A 20,248-nucleotide genomic window follows, 5' to 3' on the forward strand; every position below is an offset into this window, starting at 1 on the left:
TTTGGTGAGCACCATGTGGTGATCAGTACTTTGTGCGCACTAGGTAAACCCCTACTGTATAATAACTTGCAAATCATACAGAGGATGTAAACTGCATTAGACAAGCCATGTGCGACAGGCTAGCTCGACCTAGAAGACATTTCTTTCTTTTGTTGCTTTCTTTCAATTCAACCGTTGTTAAAGAGTGGAGTATTTTTTGCTTTTTTGGTGTTTCTTTTAGCCGATTGTGAAATTTAATTGACTGATCGAGTTCGGTTGATTTTTACTACCGACTAATAGTTTTCGGACCCATCTGATTCGATTGATTTTTGGTCAATAATCGTTCAAAATCGATCGCATTCGGTCGTTTTTTAATCGGAAAAGAGCTGTTTTTTTAGTAGTGTATAGTTGCCTAAACTTTTGCATAAACGTAACCTCTCTTTTGTTTTGACCAAGAGAGCTAATATAAGTAGTATATGATCAAACATTTGATAACCCTTTACTTAATATATATCTACTCCTAAACATAGCCTTTTCTTCACATTGAGTAGAAACATTTTGGATTAGATAAATTCAATATTTTAAAATTAAAATTTGGTTATTCAAAAAACTATACAAATATGTTAATTAGGGATGTGGAAAAATATCTAAACCATTATTTCATAGTTTTGTTGGATAAATTTAATTAGGGATTGTTACACAAATAATCGGTCAAATTTACTATTTACTTTTTTTATTCGGTATTCATAGATTATACATAGTTATATATATATATATATATATATATATTATATCGGCTATTTTAATTTAAGAAAATTGGGTAGGCGGGGGGTTAATTCTTCGTAAAGGGTTAGGGTTACAAATACTTGAAGAAACAAGAAAAGGAGAAAACCTAAAATAAGACGAGGCAGTAAAAATTTCTACAAAATTTACCTTGGCGGTTTTTGTGGACGTGTGGTAAATATACAAACAAGCGGGAAATTCTCCCCCCGATTTTTTACTATTCCCAAACTTGCTTAAGAAGTTGGATTGTTAAAATAAACTTCCTTGAGAAGGTAAACCAAACGACTCTCAAGTTTCCCTTTAAAAAGCCACCACAATTTGTTGATCAAATTCTCTCAGCAAAAACAATGGCGAAGCAAATAGAGAAAAATCAAGAAGTACATACAGCAAAAACTGTTGTACATGATGATGAGTTGAACGAGTTGACTCAACAACCAACTTCAGAAGCAAGAGGAGTTCGCTCCAAATACTCTGATATTCAAAACCGTATTTGTGGTAATTTTTTTGAAAAGTTTTCTTGTTTTTTTATTTTGTTTTGCTCTGTTTGTTTTTCTCTTTATATAAACAATATTGTTTTTTATTTTTATGCAGAGGGAAAAGATGAAATAGGGAATGTTGATTCTGAGAAGTTTAAGGAAATTATGAAAGATATTGAAAACTCTCATTATGAAGGTATTTTTGGTTTTCCTTTTTACTCTATGTTTTTGTTTACTATAATTATGGATAGTTTTTTTTTTTTTTTTTTTTTTTTTTTTTGTATTATGATTATGTATTGAGTGTGTGTGATATTTAGATGTTAAAGGTTTTATCTTTACGTTGAATATTGACAAGATTTTGCATATATATGCTTGAAAGTTTTATTTTAAGAAAACAATAGTAGTAACTAGTAAGTTTTAACTTAAGTTACATTTGTTGCAGTTATGGTAACACTGCTAAAAAACTTAGAATGTTGTCTGTTAACTTTGTATCTTGTACCGAAGGGACGGCCCAGTTGGTTTAGAGGGTGTTGTCCACACGGGCGATGCGGGTTTGATTCCCCTTAATGCCCTCTGGGTCTGAGCCTGTCGCACGGGGTTTGCCTAGTGCCGTTTATATCGCACAGAGTGCTCACCCGAAGGGCAGAGGTTGTGACATAGGCTGTGGCGGCTGCGAGTTTTCTTGGGGGTCCAAAAAAAAAAAAAAATTTGTATCTTGAATTCTAGTAAATATAAACTGTGATTGACCCTAATAAGCATGTGGTGTGACTCAAAATCCGAATCTTGTTATGTTTTTTTCTATTTGTTTCGTGTGTGATTGTGCGGTAGTTAGCCACCATTGTAACATTGTCCATAAAGATTACGCTGCCATGCAAAAAGAAAAAAAAGAATGTCATTATTACAATCTTGAGAGTAAAAGAGTTTTTTCTTCTGTCACAAACATGTTAAATATCTTAACAGGAATTCTTTTTGTGATTTATGGTAGTGACTTTTTTTGGGGGTCAATTGTAGTAGTGATTTTAATGTAGCTTAAATATGTAAACTTTATTTTTAAAAAAGGAAAAAATTGATGTTTAGTGTTCATACTGAATATAGATGCAATGGTTCTCATACTTAGAGGCCGATCGATGTTTTGAACATTAAGAGTTTGAGTTTGGGATTCTACTACATTCCATTTGATTTATTGTTTTTTTTCCTTCTTATTTAGCATACTTTTTAACGCACATACTTTGATCTGAGCCAAAGTTTCTAGTTTTGGATTAACCCGTACCTTATGCATCACATCCGCCTTTGTTCATACTTAAAAGTTAAAACATTGTCCTTTAGGATGAGGGATTGGATTTTTTGTTTCTTGGAGGGGGGAGGGTAGGAGCTGATGGCATTAGTGGCGGATGTAGAGTATAGTTACTGGGTTCCCAAGAATTCAGTAACTTTTGCGGAGACCCTGTATTTTTATTAAAAAATTCATTAAATATCTATAAATATATAATTGTCAACTCAGTTATTATTGTATATTAATTTGAGATTACAATAGGAACCCATAAACTTCAAATCCTGGATTCGCCGGCATGGTGGATGGCGAGCTACTAGTTGAAGGCATTGGAAGAATCTTTAAAGTGTCTCCTAAGTACATCTTCAAATTAATAACTAAAAAGGTTACACAAAATCTTGACATGTCGCAGTAGGTAAGGAAGCATCGAGATTTTTGGAAGTCCTCGCTTCAATATTACAACTTTTAGCTTTCCTTATAAGGAGGTGATGGAGTTCGTAGTAGGATTACATATTTCAAGAATATTCAAAGTGAAACTCTTAGATATCAGGGCTACTTGTTTTTTACCTTGTCATCAGTGGCGGAGCCACATACACCAAAGGGGTGTCAACCAACACCCCTTCGCCGGAAAATTACACCGTAGAGCTAGGTAATTTTTAAAAAAATATGTATATATATATATATATATATATATATATATTATATAATGACACCCCTTGACTTCTTGATGAGTTTATTTCTTTATGTTTTGACTCCCCTTAATGACAATTCTGGCTCCGCCACTGCTTGTCATATTTTTTTTTTTGGTGGTATGAGGTACCGTTCAATAAAATTGCGAAAATTTAAAAGTGTGTCCTTAACATTTAAGACTATTTCTTTGTTCATGTTTCTTTTTTTCCCTTTTGCAGTCTGGAGCTAAAGCTAAATTTTGGTAAATATAATCGGTTATGTTTCTAGTGTTTGTCAATGTAGGGTGCTTTACCTATATATAATCGAGCATGAAAAATTCAAGTTCAAGTTTTTTAAATGAAGTATTGATTGGTGCTACTATCTTGTTTAATATTGTATCCTTGAGAGGCCTTAAACTTATAAGCTAGAGTTTGTATAGTTTACAACATTAGAAGGCTGAATTGAATAGTTCTTGTTGAACGTTTGTTTGCAAACTTATTTTTGGGATGGATTATTAATTTTATTTGTTGTGTTGATTGCTAGTGAAAAAGCCAAGAGAGCAAGTTGCAGATGCAGAGGCATTGTTTGATCTCACCAAAACTTTGGCGGCTTCTGTTAGATCACATTCCACTGGTGTTACACCTTATATATTCATTTCCTCTTTGCTTGATGTTTTTGGGAGTCAAGGTTCAAAAGGTCGTTCTTTGAATGCTAATACACTTTGGAAACATATTGGGCTTGCTGTTTCACCAATTTTTAGGAACGCCGGAGGTTGCCTCACTATGTAAGCTTTCCTTTGTAACTTCTAATTCTTACAATCTGCACACTACTCGGTTGCATGAGACGCTCTTGCATTCTTATGTGCTGTTCTTTTCTGCTTTTTCTGAAGGCTCGGACCGATGAACTGTGAAGTTAAGCAACGGAAGGTTACACGTAGACCACGGACAAAGGTGCACTCACGTGCTCGTCCAAAGGAGGTATGTGTAACTATCTCATGACTTGTGTTTAAATGCAGTTAACATTGCAGACATGTGCAGGCAAGAGTTAAAGTAGGTTTTATGATATCGACACTAGAGTGCATTCAGAAAATTTCCTTACTTGATATTCATAGCTGGACTCCATGATTTATACATGTAGATACTCGATATACTATGAGTATCTCCTAAAGCTCTCATGTGTAGAGCTTGTCGATATATATGGTAATATAGTAAATAACAACAACAACAACAAACCCAGTAGTTTTCCACGTGTGGGGTCTGGGGATGGTAAGATGTATGTAGCCTTACCCTTACCCCTGGAAGGGCAGAGAGTCTGTTTCCGATAGACCCTCGGCTAGAGAACGACCGAAAAAGAAAAGGTAATTGTAACAAGTAGGAATAACAGAAAGATGAAATAAAATCGAATCTAGTAAATGGAGCTGAAATAAGGCTAATACTTCTTGATTTTGCATTTCATTTAGCTTGTTGCTACTATGACATTCCAATGTGATGCAATAATCTGCTTTTGTCACAGCTTGAAGTTAACGCTGAGGAGAAAACAGATACAGACAAGAACATATCAACAATGTTTCAGATCCTTAGGAAGAAGAAGCAAGTTAAGCTTGAGAGTCTCATAATGAACAGAAAATCCTTTGCGCAAAGCATTGAGAATTTATTTGCACTATCTTTTCTAGTGAAAGATGGACGGGTTTTCATAGACGTGGATGAAAGTGGATCTCATTTTGTCTGTAAGATACCTTTCTGAATCTTTTTTTGAGAGTTCCTTTTATATTTGTCCTTCTCTTTCTTGATTCCTCTAGGTCTATAGTGTGTTTCTCCTTTCTAATGTTTTTCCCTTCTCAGCTCCTAGGAACGGTCCCGATGCCACTGCAGTTAAGTCTGGTGAAGTTAAATACAACCACTTTGTCTTCAGATTGGATTTTGCTGATTGGGAGGTAGGGAATTATATCTAAATCATATTTCTGTGTCCATATTAGGTACTTAGAGAGTAGGATCCTAGCATTTTCTATGGCGTGCATTTGAAAGCTTCCAGATTGATTTCTTTGTTACTCGAGCAACTCTCGGTTTGACATTGTGTCAAAATTGCATGTGCATGCAGCTGATGAAGAATGCAGTAGCAGAAGGAGAAGAGCTGATGCTAAACAGGGACATATCGGCGAATCCAGGCATTACTGAAGCTAAACCAGTTCTAATCGACAATTCCAAACCAATTTTAAATGTCACTTGGGTCAAGAAATTTTCAAGGAACCGTGGCAATGTTTTACGCAAAACTTCAGAAGTTGATGATTCCCCTGAAATTGGTGATGCAAACATTTGCAATGTCAGCCTGAAGAGGAAGTTGCTATGAGGTTGGAGATATCTCTGTATATACCAAATAGGCTATTTTTGGTGTACATAAGAAATGCAGACCTCATTAATTTGCTTAGGATCAATTTTAGCTGCCTTGTTCTCTGGTAAGGTAGAGTTAGTTAATGAGTGGTTTCTTTTGGATGTAAAGCTGCTGGATCCGAGGCTTTCATATCACAGGGACTGATCAATATTTTCTTGTTAAAAGTTCTTAAATCATTAACCCTTTCTAATCATAGTAGTATTTCTTTTATTGTTTTATTTTGAACTTTCTGCCATCTCTCGTTACTTTCTTTCCATTTTGTACCATATAATTAATATTTGAGAAAATTGAAAATAATTGCACTTTTCATATGAAATTTTTAGTTCATATGGTTCTTATTTCTTTAACAAGCATTTGAAAGTAGCTGCAAATAAAGGCCCCTAAAAAGCTGAAAGCTAATTAGCTATGAAGTACTGAGAGGACCCAATAGCTTTGAGCTCATTAGAACAATATAGTTAAATTTTGCCCAAAATATGAAGTTACAATGGCAAAAAAGTATGCACATGTTTTTTCTTTTCTTTTTGATAACCGATAAATTACCATCGAGAAATCCCCAAGGGCCGATTGGTGCACGATTTGAAACTCAGAGGATAATGGACTAATCCATAACCCTTTCTCCACTTAAATACTAGGCTTGTCCCGAGGCAGAGTTCAAACTTGTGACGGGCGCTAAATTCACATATCACAATGTACTACCACTGAACCAAAGCCTTGGCGCAAACGTAAACACATACTCTGCTTCAAATTGTTATTACTATTTTTGGCTGAATCATCCTAGACAAAATATATTACCTTTTCAAGTCTCAATGTGGATTAGAATGTGCCTACACAATATATTATTTGTTTCAAGCCTCAATGTGGATTAGAATGTGCCTACAGAAGGAGCAACTAGGACATAATGCCAAGTTATCAACAAAAGAAAAGGAGAATAAAGTTTTGTTTCAGCAAACATGGTTAGGGACCTAAAAAAAAAAGGCAGCCCGGTGCACTAAGCTCCCGCTATGTGTGGGGTCCGGGAAGAGCCGGACCACAAAGGTCTATTGTACGCAGCCTTACCCTGTATTTCTGCAAGAGGTTGTTTCCACGGCTTGAACCCGTAACCTCATGGTCACATGGCAGCAACTTTATCAGTTACGCCAAGACTCCCCTTCAGGTTAGGGACCTAGTGAAAGAAGATTACTGGAAACTCATTACTTCTATTTACTCTATAAAATATCAATCATACAACAATAGATGATTTCGTGGAGGCCGCTGGCCTAGCCATTCTTGGCTCTGACCATAACAAGTTTAAAAAAAACATAATGACTTGTACACAAATACAAATTCACCTAGAAGGAATATCTTCTATCCCTCGTTCTTGGGAATGTTGAGGTCTTTAAATAAAGGACTGTCGATTCCCACACCCATTGCGTTCAAACCGTTGTCAACGTATAAAACAGCACCAGTAATCGCTGAAGCCAGAGGCGATGCTAGGAATGCAGCCGTATTTCCTACTTCATCTATACAAGAAGAAGTTTTTCCAGAAAGCATATTAACAACAGCCGAGGGAGAGGCGGTAAAGAAAACATTTTTAGTAAGAAATAACTTCTGCGGATGATTTACCTGCTGATAATTCTTTCTGTAGAGGTGCATTGGCTATGGAGTACTCAATCATCATATCTATGAAACCAATTGCTTTTGCGGCTCGACTTCTTAATGGGCCTGGATAGAGATATGTTTCTCTAGTCAATAAAAGAATTTGCATGAAAGGAACATTACATAAAGAAATGAGTTGGAACAAAAAGTTGGAGTAGTGGTTGCTTTGCTTCTTGGTAGACTTCCGAGGTTATTCTATAACTTGGTTGAGGTGTTATCATATAGAGAAAATCATAATCCAAAAGACAATAAATGGACACATACCGGCAGATATTGTATTCACCCTAACTTTCTTTTTTCTTCCGGCCTCGAAAGCAAGCACCTACATCATTAGCATGACTCCTTTCAATGATAAAATGCAATAAAATTTGGGTGGATATTAGATATTCAAGGGGAGAAAACCATATAGTTTCTCCTCTTCTCTTTTTTTTCCGCCAGGCAGAGAATATAGAACAACTCACTCTGGTATCGCTCTCGAGTGCTGCTTTGGCAGAACTCATTCCCCCTCCATATCTGCGAATGACATATTTCAAACCAATGATTCCTCTAGCGACAAATAAAATTTTAAAACAATAAAGCAAGAAGAGGGGAAGAATAGTGTGTACCCTGGAATGATCCTCTCAGACGCAATATAGGTAAGAGAAATTGAGGAACCACCTGTTATAAAACCATCATTTATTTCAAAAGGAACATTTTGGGGAAGTACATAAATGCATAGATGGACAAACAAGGAGCAAGAAATGGAAGGAAAACATAAATGAAATGGCAAACTAAAATACATGCCTGGGTTCATAATTGGAAGGAAATGCTTTAGTAAAGACACATAGGAATAACTTGATGCTGATATTGCCGCAAGGTATCCTTTCCTCGATGTCTCTAGAAGAGGTTTAGTCACCTAATGGTTGAATGATTTCATGAGAAAGATCACATATGAAGAAGCAGTGTTTACAATTTCAAAAAGTGCTATACCTCCGGCCCATTGGCAAGTGAATGTACAAGAATGTCAATGCTGCCAAAATCCTCCTTAACAGATTCTGCAACTTCCTATAAACAAGAGAAATATGCAACTGAGTTATACAAACTTTAGAGGACATAACAATTAATAACAGGAAGATGAAGATGTCTTGATACTAGCCTAAAATGATTACCAACACAAACATGAAACTACCAGATATAGAGATAAGAAAAACGGATATTTTTAATTTGTTTAAGGAAAGTATTAATAATAACCACGGTAGTTACGCTAATTGAACGTCCAAATCTAGTTCTTAAGAAAGCTGAGCCAAAGCAACAAGAGTTACACATTTCGTTCGGCATGCACAAAGAAGTGTGAATGAGGAGAACTACATACCGAAACTGTCCACTTAGAAGAACCAGCATAACGCTTATTTGCCTTTATCTGCAAGGTAAGAATAAAAACAGTTTTAGGGAGATGCAATTGGAACACTATAAGAAATTTTCACGTAACCATATTCTTTGACATTACATCTTCAGGTACATCCTCAAGACTGTCAAAAACAGCATCCAGTGGGTATACTTTTGTAATCTCCATCAAAGAGCCATCTGGCAAACTGACAAAGATGCATTTAGAGAGATGTTAGTTATAAAGCCTTTTTTGCAATGATACAAAATAATCACAAGTTTAGACTCTAACATGCGTGATTCATCAAACTTCCCACGTCGCAGACTTGTTTCGAAAATGTTTAAGGCCTGTTCAAGGAAATGCAAAAACATCAAAATCTTTGAATATATATAAGGAGACTTCAAGCTAAAATCCAACAAGAAATTGTAAATTTCACTTACCGGAACCCAGGTTCCAACTAGAATTTCAGCTCCTGCAGCAGCCAGGGACTTAGCAATAGCCCACCCGTATCCATTATCATCAGCTATACCAGCTATAAATGCCCTTTTACCTGCAAAGAGCATTTAAAATGGAGATCTCAAGTTTTATTTTTTACCAATAAAATGGAGATCCCAAGTTTAAAGGGGGGGAGGAGAAAAAATAAGTCGATCGGCAGAGAACATCCACCATCTCTTCCACGCACTCCTAAGATCTAAAACCACACAAAATCTAGAAAAGCTTTTGAAAACTAAAAATTCAAAAGAACCTGACCTTTTAAATCAATCGGAAGACCAGAGGCAGCCTTGCTTTCATCAGCTTCTGATTTTGCCTTGGTGACAACTTTCTCTAACTTTTGAGACGTCGATGTGAAATTGCGCCAAAAATCTTGAATGGATGAAACACAAGAGCTACTGGCAAGTCTATTCCATGACTGTTTTCTAGTATTAGCACTAAACTTTATTGAGCAGACACTGGAAATTCTTTTTGTAGAGAATATGGATGGCCTAGCTATCGTTATTTGCAAGCTTGAAGCTGCAGTTGCTGCCATTTCTAGCAGACAAAAACATAACGGTATCACTCAGAAAGCTACAACCTTATATTTTCACAAGTAAATTCAGAAATGTACAAGCTGTATGTAGGTTTATAAAGAAACGTAATGTAAAGCAAGCTGCAGTTTTCGTCTCGGACAATTCTGATCTGAATTCTCTTACATCAATAGCACATTACACCTTCAAATCTTTTATTAAAAGCAGTCAGTTCACTTGATGATAGAAATACCAAAAAAAAACATAGCAGTTAGCTAAATCACTAGCCTTATTTCTTCAAATTCCAGAAATATGAAAAAGTAAAAATCCTGGAACTCCCAAAGCTAAGCTCCTTTTCTCAAAATCAAAGTAAAATCAGCTCATTTGAACCCATGTCCTGTTTTTAGCACTCCTTACAAATACTACCCCTTTCTTGCCTTAAATAAAACAAAAATAATAATGAAACAGGATACATACACCTAAATATATATCATCTGCCATCATGAGTTACATATCCTAGTCATCTTTCTGTTTTTTTAGTTAAAGAAAAGAAGATGAAATTGGATACATAAACCTAAATAGATTGTAGCTAACACCAACATCACAAAGTTCTTTTTTTTCTTTTCCGTTGTAGGTAACCGAACTAATAATTCTCTTAATTACTTCAAGAGAAGCAACTTCAACAACTTTCTCAATATCTCATGCATACAAATTAGAAACCAAATGCTACATCTCATGCATATCGTAGTTCTCTCTCTCTTTTTTTTTTTTTTTTTGTATTTTCAGTCTTGTAGTAAACACTATAAATTGTACACCAATGACTACACAAGTGACCAAATCATCTCCTACACTCCACCCTCCATCACCAGAGGCGGATTCAACATATTGTTCACAGATTCATCTGAACCCAATATTTTCGTCGCAGGCATAAATTTATGAGTAAAGATTCACTAAATGTGTAACAATTAGCCGATATGAACCCATAACTTTAAAAATACAAGGGGTGCAATGCTAATAACCTTAAAGGTTGAACTTATAGAATTTAAATCCTGGATCCGCCTATGTCCATCACCCGTCAAAACATAAAACCAAGACCACAACTAGAAAAAAAAATATTTAAGCATACTAATAACGGTAACATTCTTGACAAGTATCTCATCCAAAACAGACCCATGGCAAGGGCTTACATTCCCCAGAAACTACATCATTAAACCCTTAAAAATGAAAATTTGAAAACACAACACACATTCTTAAGCTCAGTTCTGTTCAAAATGCAGCCAAAATTAAGTATAATTTCAAGCAGCAAATACCCAAAAAAAGATAAGCAGTAAAAACTGAAACTTGTACACATTTGAATTACTACATAATTAAACCCTCAAAGATGAAAACTTTAAAACATAACACAAACTTTAGACTAATGTTTATACCAAATGCAGCAAAAAATTAAGCATAATTTCAAGAAATCAATACCCAGAAAAAAAGATAAGCAGTAAAAACTGAAACTTGTAAGAGGGTAATGAGAAAGATATGAACCTTGAACAAATGCGAAAATAGTTGACAGAATTGTGGGTATAAGGGGTTTTTGGTTTTTGTTGCTATCCTTTGGAGAAGAACTGAGTCAGCATTAACAGTAGTAGTAGTTGTCTGTTGGAGTCTTTAAAGAGGGAAATGAAGTGCTGTCGTATTTATGGGCCTACAATATCACTGGGCTTAGATCGTTGTTGGGCTTTAATATCTGAAAGCAGGAAATTATGGTAGAAATGACACCATATAGCCCGTTTAAAGGGATGCTATTTAAGAATTAGCCAATGTATCTTGATTCAACTTTTCAAGACACATATATCCTAAATTATCCTGAAATTAAGATTTTTAGTTTAAATTTTTAAGAAAAATAAGTATTGGCTATCCCTAAGTAGCAGCCATAAGAATGCCCGTTTGTGTACTTTCCCCCGAAATTATGCTAGATGGAACTTCTTAGAACTACCATTTATATTTTGATCCCGTTAAGAAAAAATTTAATAAAACAACCCCGCGCCAGAATTTTAAAGTTTCCTGTCAGAATTTGAAGCATGCTGTCAAAATTTTAATTAATATATACAAATTAATAATTTAGAAAAACCTAAAAGGTTTAGAAAAGAATTATTTAATTAGGCTAATAATCATATGGCAAGCAACTTCTCATTTGTCATCAATCATCATATACTAGGTTTATAATATGTTTTGGGAAACTATCATCCTACTATTTGCAAGTCAGAACAACATCTCCATCAACTAGAAATGAAAAAAGAGAGGGAAAGGAGAATGATATCCACTCTACGAATATATAGGTCAACTTAAAACTTCGTTAAACCTTTCGGGTTGTCCAGTTGGTTTGGAGATCAGTCATCCAGTCATCCATACGGATGACCTGGGATCGATTCCTCCTCAATGCCTTCTGAGTTGAGCTTGTCGCACGGTTTGCAGACTATTACACAAGGGGGAGGTTTACCCAATGCGCACAAAGTGCTCAGCTGAAGGGCAGAGATTGTAGCGGCTGCGGATTTACCCTCTTACAAAAAAAAAAAACTTAAAACTTTGTTTTTGTATACAACTTTATGTAATGATTTCGACAAAAGACATGTAATTAAAAAAAAGTGCAGCCTTGTAAAATACCGCAAAAATAAATTGTTTGTCGCATGTTAATTGGATTTTCCTAAGAATCTTCGTGATGTGATGTTAATCGAATGTTGCTTTAGGGGAGGTGAGAACTGGTCATATTACTTAGCTTTTTATTTTCCAATTTACATAAACTAACGAGAATTTATCAAACATAAAAAATTATTAAAGCAAAGACGTGTAATTGCAAGTGCAGCACCAGTGAACACTTTCTGAATTGAACTTCAATGGAAAATCCCAACACATAAATGAAAATTCTAGCATAAATAATATTTAGAAAATTAGAAGCAATCATGTCCTTATAATAATCACATAAGAGGATCATGCTTCAGTTTATTTCACTAACAAAACACATTATTCTGAATTTTTTTTTAAAAAAAACATAGAAATGAGAGCACTTGAATTTCTTGATCACTTTCTTCTGACAACCGTGGAATCAGCCGCTGATGATTGCATTAGGGTAGGCTGTCTACATCACACTTCCTTGAGGTGCGATCCTTCCTTAAATCCTGCGAAAATGCAAAATACTTCGTGCAACGGGCTGTCATGTCCTTCTTCCGATAATCAAACTTTATCAAACACTTGACTCTCCTTTTCTCCATCCTTTGTGCAAGATTCATCACTTCCTTCATGTTGAATACCTTTATACCATTTTGCAAACACCACAAATGCAAACAAATCAACCAAAGCCAAACCAAATAGCAAGAAATAAAACCTATCAATATGTCCATTATTCAAATTCTCAGGTATCCAACCATGTCTTTCTCCTCTTGCTGTTATTGTCATAACCATATTCACAAGCATACTACTAACATAATTCCCAAGTGACATTGATGCCATACAAAGTGAACTCCCTAAACTTTTAATTCCATCTGGTGCTTGTCCATTGAAAAATTCAAGTTGTCCAACATACATAAAAACTTCTGAGGCACCAACAAGAATATATTGTGGAATTTGCCAAAAAATACTTAGTGAACTTGCTTCTTTTCCAGGGATTACGTGTTTAAGCCTGTAAATTTCTGTTACGCCAGCTGCAATCATCGATAACATACCGATAATTAATCCAACTCCCATTCTTTGAAGTTCGGTTAATCCTTTTGGATTACCATTTAATTTCCCAGCTAATGGTACGACCATAAACCTATACAGAAATGTGCAGGTTAACACACTACATATGTCGAATGCTGACATACTTGCTGCTGGAAGGCGAAAATGGCCAATTGTTGCATCCATAACCTCACCTTGTTCAACAAATAAAGAGGCCATTTGTGTAAATATAACAGAGTACATTATTGTGCATAGCCAAATTGGACACATTCTTATTATGCATTTTGCTTCTTCAACTTGTGTGATTGTGCATAATCTCCATGGGTTAAATGCTGGTCTTTGTCTATCTTCTTCTGTCACTATTGCTGCATTATCTAGTTTCCTGGACAAATTTTCAAGGCAAAATAAGAAGTTATTTAAACATTAAAATCACCTAAGGACGCAGTCTAACGGTCAATAAAGTGGATAAAAATCACGGGACCGAGGTTCAAATTCTAGCAAAGATAGAAAAGGTGAATTTGGTGAATATAGTTACTCGGTAATACTAGTGGGAGATAATATGTATCTGATAGAATAGTCGATGCACACACAAGCTAGCCTGGACACTGAAGATATTATAAAGTCAAAACTCTCTATAACAACCTCATTTGTTCCGATATATTTTGGTTGGATATAGTGAAGTACTGTAATAAAGGACATATATTATAACATAACATAAAAATCGATACAGAAAAAAACTTGACATTTATAGTGAATGACTGTTATATAGGAATGTTATTATAGAGATGTCTGACTTTATACCGAAAGCTTTTAAACTCTTTCCGAGTGGTATAAAAATCTTAAAAGACATACAGTATGGATCGAAGGGTTAGAGCTACTCACTTGAAATCATTACTATGGAGGATCTTCCGAGTCCCTTTAATGCTTGATTCTGAGCCATCAACTTCATATAGTTCTTCCCCTTCAACATTAGCCACACGCCATTTACGAACCGCGGCGACGAATACTTGAGCGACACGTGGCAAAGGATTACCAAAAGATTTAACATACTTATAACCAGGAGTGCCCAACAAGAAAATAAACAAGCCCAAAAGTGCAGCAGCAGTAGAAGCCCAAAAACCAAGAGTCCATTTACCACCATCTTCATAATATACCAAAATAGTATTGGAAATTAAAGATCCAGCATTAAGTGCAAAGTAAAAGTAACCAAAATAAGCTGCTCTTGAGATTTTTTCTTTAGGATTTGCCTCATCAAATTGATCAGATCCAAAAGTTGCAATTGTAGGTTGATGACCACCATAGCCAAGAGCTACTAAATAAATGGCTAAGTAAAATAATGCAGTGCCAAGAGGAGATGGGGGTACACAGTTCAATATTCCATCTCCACATCCTTCAGGTTTTATCAAGAAAATCCAAGATGTAACTGACATGATCACCAGTCCCTGGATCAATCACATATCAAGTTAGTTGGTAACAATGCATGGGATTTAATTTATATACACAGACGATGTAAAAACGTTCTGCGCAATATGTGTGATCTATTATGTTATAGTAGGTTAAATGGGCAGCATGGTGCACGAAGCATTCAACGTTTACGCAAGGTACGGGGAAGGGTCACACCCCAAGTTACGTGATGTAGGCAGCATACACTGATACAAGCATCGTGGCTGATTCCACGCGTAGACAACTTTACTGTTGCTCCAAGACTTTCTCTTCTCATGTTATCGTAGGTTGTCTATCTTATTTTCTACGTAATTCTACTTATTTTAATGACGTAGTTAAGTTTTAGGTGATCTGATAGCGTATTTTTTTTATACTAGTGTAAGTTAAACTCATAACAATGATAAAGTATATTATATAGATATCCTCTACTTAGAAAAGAAACTTTGCACTAACTAGTTTTAGATCTAGTATTACGCCATTCCATATTATATGGTACTATTTGAGTGTGCACATAATTTATGAAACAAAGAAAGACTTTTGACATATATAAAAAATACCCTTATAACCTATGTTGTAAAGACTCTTCAACAGTGATGCCGCATCCGTGTCGGATGAGGATCCGACACGCATCGGATGATATTTTTGGAGAGTCCGGGCAACATAGCTTATAACTTGTGATCTTAAACACGTGAAATGATATTCCTATGATTATAACAATATATTGTTAAGGATAAAATAAAAAGTTTACTCGTACTATATTTCATTACCAGGAGGAGAATAAGCTGAAAGATGGCACTAGTGAGAAAACGACCCCAGTAAGAGTCACTGATAAAAGCTCCCAAAAGTGAACACAAGTAAACAGTTCCAGTCCATTTGCTAACATTGTTAGCTGCAGTTGCATTATCTTGTCCCAACACTCTTACTAAGAACAATACCAAGTTCACTCCAACACCAAAGAAAGCAAGTGTTGCTAATCCTTGGTTTACTGCAACAACCAAAATATAAAAATTGATCATTAGCCAATATACAGTTCAACTTTAATGTTCCTCGTACTTTTCAGAAATGCAGATGGATGCGTGTCGGATCCTCCAAAAGTAGTAAATTTTTGTTGGGTCTGACACACGGGTGCGACGACATATTTGGATTTTGGAAAGTCCACGCAACATTTACTTTAAAAGGAAATTATATCCTTAGCCAATAGTTCAACTTTTATGTTGCTTAGACTTTTCAGAAATGCGGATGGATGCGTGTCGAATTCTGTATTTTTGGAGGATCGGACACAAGTGCGACAATATGTTTGAAAAATACGCGTAACATTTACATTAAAAGGAAACCATTAGACAGGATGAATCCAGGATCTAGAGTATGTGAATTGAAAATGAGTGTGATCTATTATAATATAAATAATTTGATTTTTTTCGCATGCATATATTACTCGAGCCGAAAGTAGCTAGTCAGTTCAGTTAAACCCACAGAACTTGCCCTAAATTCACCTTCGCTTTCTAAACACACACACAAAAAGAGAGAGAGAGAGAGGGAAGGGTAAGTTAAAAGATAAATATACCTAAACAAAGAAATGCCGAATACCATCCTCCAGTTTTTTTGCTTCTAAAGACTTTAAGCTTGATGATAATTCTCTGCTTGAGGCCATTTTGCACTCCAGCTGAATTCTTTTCATTTGTCTGTGCCAATAAAAGAAAGAAAATATTAATAACTAGGTTAATTCATTCTTTTTTTCCATGCCTTTAATATTTGTTCTTATTTTATTTTAGTTTATTTTGTGAATATTCATATATAAGAACGTGTGCAATGAAAAGCACGTGTTAAATTAGAAATCCCTTAGAAGTATAATCATGAAAAAGGAAAAACCCACCAATATTTAAAAGGAGAAATTGGGACCTGCCATTTACTAAGAGAAAAATAAGATGGAGCTATTTAAAAGTGATAATTTGTACCTTCCAATTAAGTCCAATAATTCCACTATTAATATTGTCTCTAACCTAATTGCTCGGACTATATATTTAATATTGTTATCTTATTTGTATTGAATCCTTAAAATTGAAACACTTTTAAAGATTCTAACACCATACAACTATATTTTAAAAGAATGCAAGCAACATAAAGGTTAACAATACGAAAGGTTTCACTAATGCAAAGAGAAAATAATATGAATAAAAGCAGTCCTAACCTGTACTTGCATGGCGTTAGTTGACACAATTGTTGCCATTTGGGATAATCTCTGTAAAATTCAGATGCAAAACAAATTATATACTATACTTTAAATTACAGAATAACGTAAAGGGAGTAAAAAACCACAACAAGAAGTATCTTAATAATTAGGTTTAGTTTCTTTCACTTTCATTACACTATCAATGTATATGTGTATGTACTTACATTTAAACAAGTATATTTCTCCGTAATTGTTCTTAGCGAAATAATTTTCTAGACTAGTCTATATATATCCTTACACATTGTGTAATATCGTGAATATTTTTGGCATTGGAATAGCTATTCTGCCCATAATGTCAATATAAACAAGGCGGATGCTATCATAAATCGTTAATCTTTCCATGTAAAGAGAAAGAAAATCAGATGTATGTAGTACTGAGTATAAATTGGCAGAAATAACTCAATTCATTTTGGGAAAGAAAAAAACTTACTAGAAGTGCTTGACAGAGATATATTATGAATATTTGCCTTAGCAAGTATATGCATGCAAGAAGAAGATTGATGAAAATTGATAGAGGAAATAGCTCAATATATAGAAAGAATAACCAAACGGTCGTTTTCAAAATGATCAAAAAAATATATTTAGGACAAGTTTTCAGATTCATTGAAAGCCTCTAAAAGTGGATTTCATGACCTATGTGAAAATTATTCTTTTTCCTTATTTTCCCCCTCATATTAGTCCATTTGGTTATGTCTTTTCAACAACAACAATAACACAACAACAAACCTAGTGAAATTTCACAAGTAGGGTCTGAAAAGGATAATATATAAGCAAACTTTACTCCTACCTTGTGAAGGTAGATAAGTGATTTTCGATAGACTCAAGGAAAGATGAAAAAAGAAACAGTAATAATAAGTAGTAACAATAACAAGATAAGATGATAAGAAAATTGAAATGAAAGAAACAATAGTTAGCAGTAAAGATCTAAGCATAAGAAAATACGAGAATAATACTAACACATGGGAATAGAAAGGAGATACATAGAAAACGGTCATTGGTTATGTCTTTTCGTGGCCCTTAATTTCTTTAAATTCATGCGTCATTGACCATATAGAAACAGTCTCTCACAGTTTTCAACATTAATCAAAATAGCATATGAAATTTACTAGTAGAAGTTCAATTATGTCACCAACTCTCAAATTGAAGCAAGAGTAAAATTTATTGGATAATGTCATATTTCAATTTCAATGATAAAAAATAGGATTAACAATTTGACATCTTTGTTTATATTTTTCTACTTTAGATGTTGTTGTCAATCACGAAAAAGCAAGAAACTATCTATGGTTGTAATATTCATGCAATGTTTACTTGTAGGTGAAGTATTATATATGTGTTTACACTATCAAACATTGAGAAATTTCCATGAAGTCATAATAATAACATCTTACTAATATTCATAAAATGTGACAAAGATAAGAGAAGAATCTTATTTTGAAATATATTATAAAAGGATTTAAGTTGTATGCACACAGCAAAAAGAATTTTTACACTAATATTAACAAGGCTATTAGAGATTCAAACCTTTTACGGAACTTGGTTGCTGAGAAATTCGTGATAGTACTGGGTTCTGGTGAAGGCGAAGAACGTGTATCGATAAGCTGAACCGTCAGAATTGACTGGTAAATCACTTGACTCTCAGGAATATCGACAATGCTAATGAAATTGTTAGTAAAACCTTTTGTCATTTATGGTGAGAATGAAAAAAGAAGAAGGATGTTACTCTTAATCTTGCAAAGGGAAGAAAAATCAAGAAACTTTCACACTTGAAAGTTCTTCAAACCTCTCATTATTTTCACTAATCAAACAAATAAATATAAAGACGTGAACAAGAAATCCTAATTCTTGAAGATTTTGGAGGAAGAGAATTAATTAAAAATTTGGAGAGATTGCTAAAGGAGAGAGGAACAGTAGAATGCAAGAATACTTAATTGAATAATTAAGTGATAAGAAGTGAAGTTTATCTTTTATAAAGTTTTAAGAGGTAAATTCTAGAATTCTGTTGAGCAACAAACTCCTAATAAAACTCTTTTTACTCTACTACTTCGGAAATACTTGGTAGACTACTAAATTTGAATGTTTCTACCTTTAACGGTGAAAACAAATTCAAAATATATATTTCACTAACTTGGTAATATTCAATAGAGAAAACATTATTATAGATCCAAAGTTTTTAGTAGGATACCTAAATTTTTTAGAATTTAATACTTACAAATTTATTTAATTCATGTTTAATTAGAATTTGTAGTCAAAATTATAAAAAGAATAAGTTTTTCAGTTTCTAGTTAGGATAGGTTTCTTAATTACTGTTATAAACATGGATGTGGAGAATTGTGAGAAAAATTGTAAAGAGCATTCAAGAGTTTCAAAGATTTCAAATAAAATATTTTCTTTAATGTTACATAATTCAACAGTATAATGGGCTTGGTCGAACGTATCTAACATATATGCTACCCGCTATTTCTAGTATAATTTAAGTTAGTATTTAATCTATGGTATTATATTCTTCACACTATCAAAGTATTTTTATTAATGTAACCATGTTATTTATCATCTTTGGCAGATCACCAATCCATGTTTGTTATAGAAAGTTAATTGTGGACTAATTGAAATTCATTACACTTTCACAGTAAATTCTCTCAAGATATAATAACATTACTTTCTTTCTTTTGAATTCGAGTACCAAAAGATTAATTATTTTAAAAAGAAAAAAGAAAGTGTATATGGTTAAAACTGAGCCCACCCAATTTTTTTATCTGACCGGGACCAGGGAGCTGCATCGAAGGTCGGCCCCGTAGTGAATCAGACCAAGGTACGAGGACAAGGTACCAAGTTCGGGATTCGAGGTACCTGTCGAGATCGAGGACAACAACGATCGAGACCGAATGAAACAGGCATCGAGCAAGATCAAAGATAATATAATAACGGAAAGGCAAAATATCCGCGACTGGTCGAAGATCATGGCGGAAATCTCGGAACGGATCAAATTGGGAATGATTAATTAGCTAATCATGAGATTTTCTTCTGTAATTAGAGTTATACCATAAGTAGGATTCCTCTACTATATAAAGGGGGAGTATTAACCATTTGTAAGGGACATTGTTCTCGCATAAAAAAGCCAATATAACGCTTTCTCTTTAGCTTATACTTTCTTATTCATCGGTTTGCTTTATTTTTAACTATTTTGGTATCAATCAGTTCGAGGGCACCCTAGCTCGAGGGTTAAATTCCGTTTCAATACTGGTTCGCTTTACTTTATAGTTCATTTCTGTTATTAATCTTCACATTTATCAATTGGTATTAGGTGAA

At 34.4% G+C, this 20,248-nt stretch overlaps 3 protein-coding genes across 3 annotated transcripts; 1 reads left to right on the top strand and 2 right to left on the bottom strand.

Moving 5' to 3' along the window:
• Positions 1 to 956: 956 nt before the first annotated feature.
• Positions 957 to 5,775, top strand: LOC104110522 (non-structural maintenance of chromosomes element 4 homolog A-like). Its single transcript, XM_009620040.4, has 7 exons — positions 957 to 1,257; positions 1,354 to 1,434; positions 3,721 to 3,961; positions 4,067 to 4,154; positions 4,690 to 4,903; positions 5,019 to 5,110; positions 5,275 to 5,775. The coding sequence occupies exons 1-7, from the start codon at positions 1,110 to 1,112 to the stop codon at positions 5,521 to 5,523; spliced, it is 1,113 nt and encodes a 370-aa protein (XP_009618335.1). The 5' UTR covers positions 957 to 1,109; the 3' UTR covers positions 5,524 to 5,775.
• A 966-nt stretch (positions 5,776 to 6,741) lies between these two features.
• Positions 6,742 to 11,217, bottom strand: LOC104110523 (enoyl-[acyl-carrier-protein] reductase [NADH], chloroplastic-like). Its single transcript, XM_009620041.4, has 13 exons — positions 11,101 to 11,217; positions 9,314 to 9,592; positions 9,004 to 9,113; positions 8,855 to 8,910; positions 8,687 to 8,771; positions 8,552 to 8,599; positions 8,170 to 8,244; positions 7,984 to 8,095; positions 7,806 to 7,857; positions 7,662 to 7,713; positions 7,465 to 7,522; positions 7,168 to 7,266; positions 6,742 to 7,064 (listed from the first exon to the last, which is right to left on the bottom strand). Exons 2-13 carry the CDS (start codon positions 9,588 to 9,590, stop codon positions 6,910 to 6,912), a joined length of 1,179 nt encoding a protein of 392 aa, XP_009618336.1. The 5' UTR covers positions 9,591 to 9,592; positions 11,101 to 11,217; the 3' UTR covers positions 6,742 to 6,909.
• A 1,186-nt stretch (positions 11,218 to 12,403) lies between these two features.
• Positions 12,404 to 18,855, bottom strand: LOC104110524 (protein NRT1/ PTR FAMILY 7.1). Its single transcript, XM_009620042.4, has 6 exons — positions 18,464 to 18,855; positions 16,901 to 16,951; positions 16,277 to 16,394; positions 15,480 to 15,697; positions 14,152 to 14,711; positions 12,404 to 13,651 (listed from the first exon to the last, which is right to left on the bottom strand). The coding sequence occupies exons 2-6, from the start codon at positions 16,937 to 16,939 to the stop codon at positions 12,787 to 12,789; spliced, it is 1,800 nt and encodes a 599-aa protein (XP_009618337.1). The 5' UTR covers positions 16,940 to 16,951; positions 18,464 to 18,855; the 3' UTR covers positions 12,404 to 12,786.
• Positions 18,856 to 20,248: the final 1,393 nt, after the last annotated feature.

The sequence above is a fragment of the Nicotiana tomentosiformis genome, chromosome 11 (genome assembly GCF_000390325.3).
Source record: "Nicotiana tomentosiformis chromosome 11, ASM39032v3, whole genome shotgun sequence".
Classification (NCBI taxonomy): Eukaryota; Viridiplantae; Streptophyta; class Magnoliopsida; order Solanales; family Solanaceae; genus Nicotiana; species Nicotiana tomentosiformis.

Coding starts and splice junctions, on each gene's coding strand:
- LOC104110524 (XM_009620042.4), bottom strand. CDS start 16,939: ATGGCAACAATTGTGTCAACTAACGCCATGCAAGTACAG. Junction 16,395..16,900: donor CTAACGCCATGCAAGTACAG/GTTAGGACTGCT, acceptor TTATTGGCACAG/ACAAATGAAAAGAATTCAGC. Junction 15,698..16,276: donor TTCGGCATTTCTTTGTTTAG/GTATATTTATCT, acceptor TGGTTGTTGCAG/TAAACCAAGGATTAGCAACA.
- LOC104110522 (XM_009620040.4), top strand. CDS start 1,110: ATGGCGAAGCAAATAGAGAAAAATCAAGAAGTACATACAGCAAAAACT. Junction 3,962..4,066: donor GCCGGAGGTTGCCTCACTAT/GTAAGCTTTCCT, acceptor CTTTTTCTGAAG/GCTCGGACCGATGAACTGTG. Junction 5,111..5,274: donor TGGATTTTGCTGATTGGGAG/GTAGGGAATTAT, acceptor ATGTGCATGCAG/CTGATGAAGAATGCAGTAGC.
- LOC104110523 (XM_009620041.4), bottom strand. CDS start 9,590: ATGGCAGCAACTGCAGCTTCAAGCTTGCAAATAACGATAGCTAGGCCA. Junction 8,911..9,003: donor TAGTTGGAACCTGGGTTCCG/GTAAGTGAAATT, acceptor TTCCTTGAACAG/GCCTTAAACATTTTCGAAAC. Junction 8,245..8,551: donor CTTCTAAGTGGACAGTTTCG/GTATGTAGTTCT, acceptor TCTTGTTTATAG/GAAGTTGCAGAATCTGTTAA.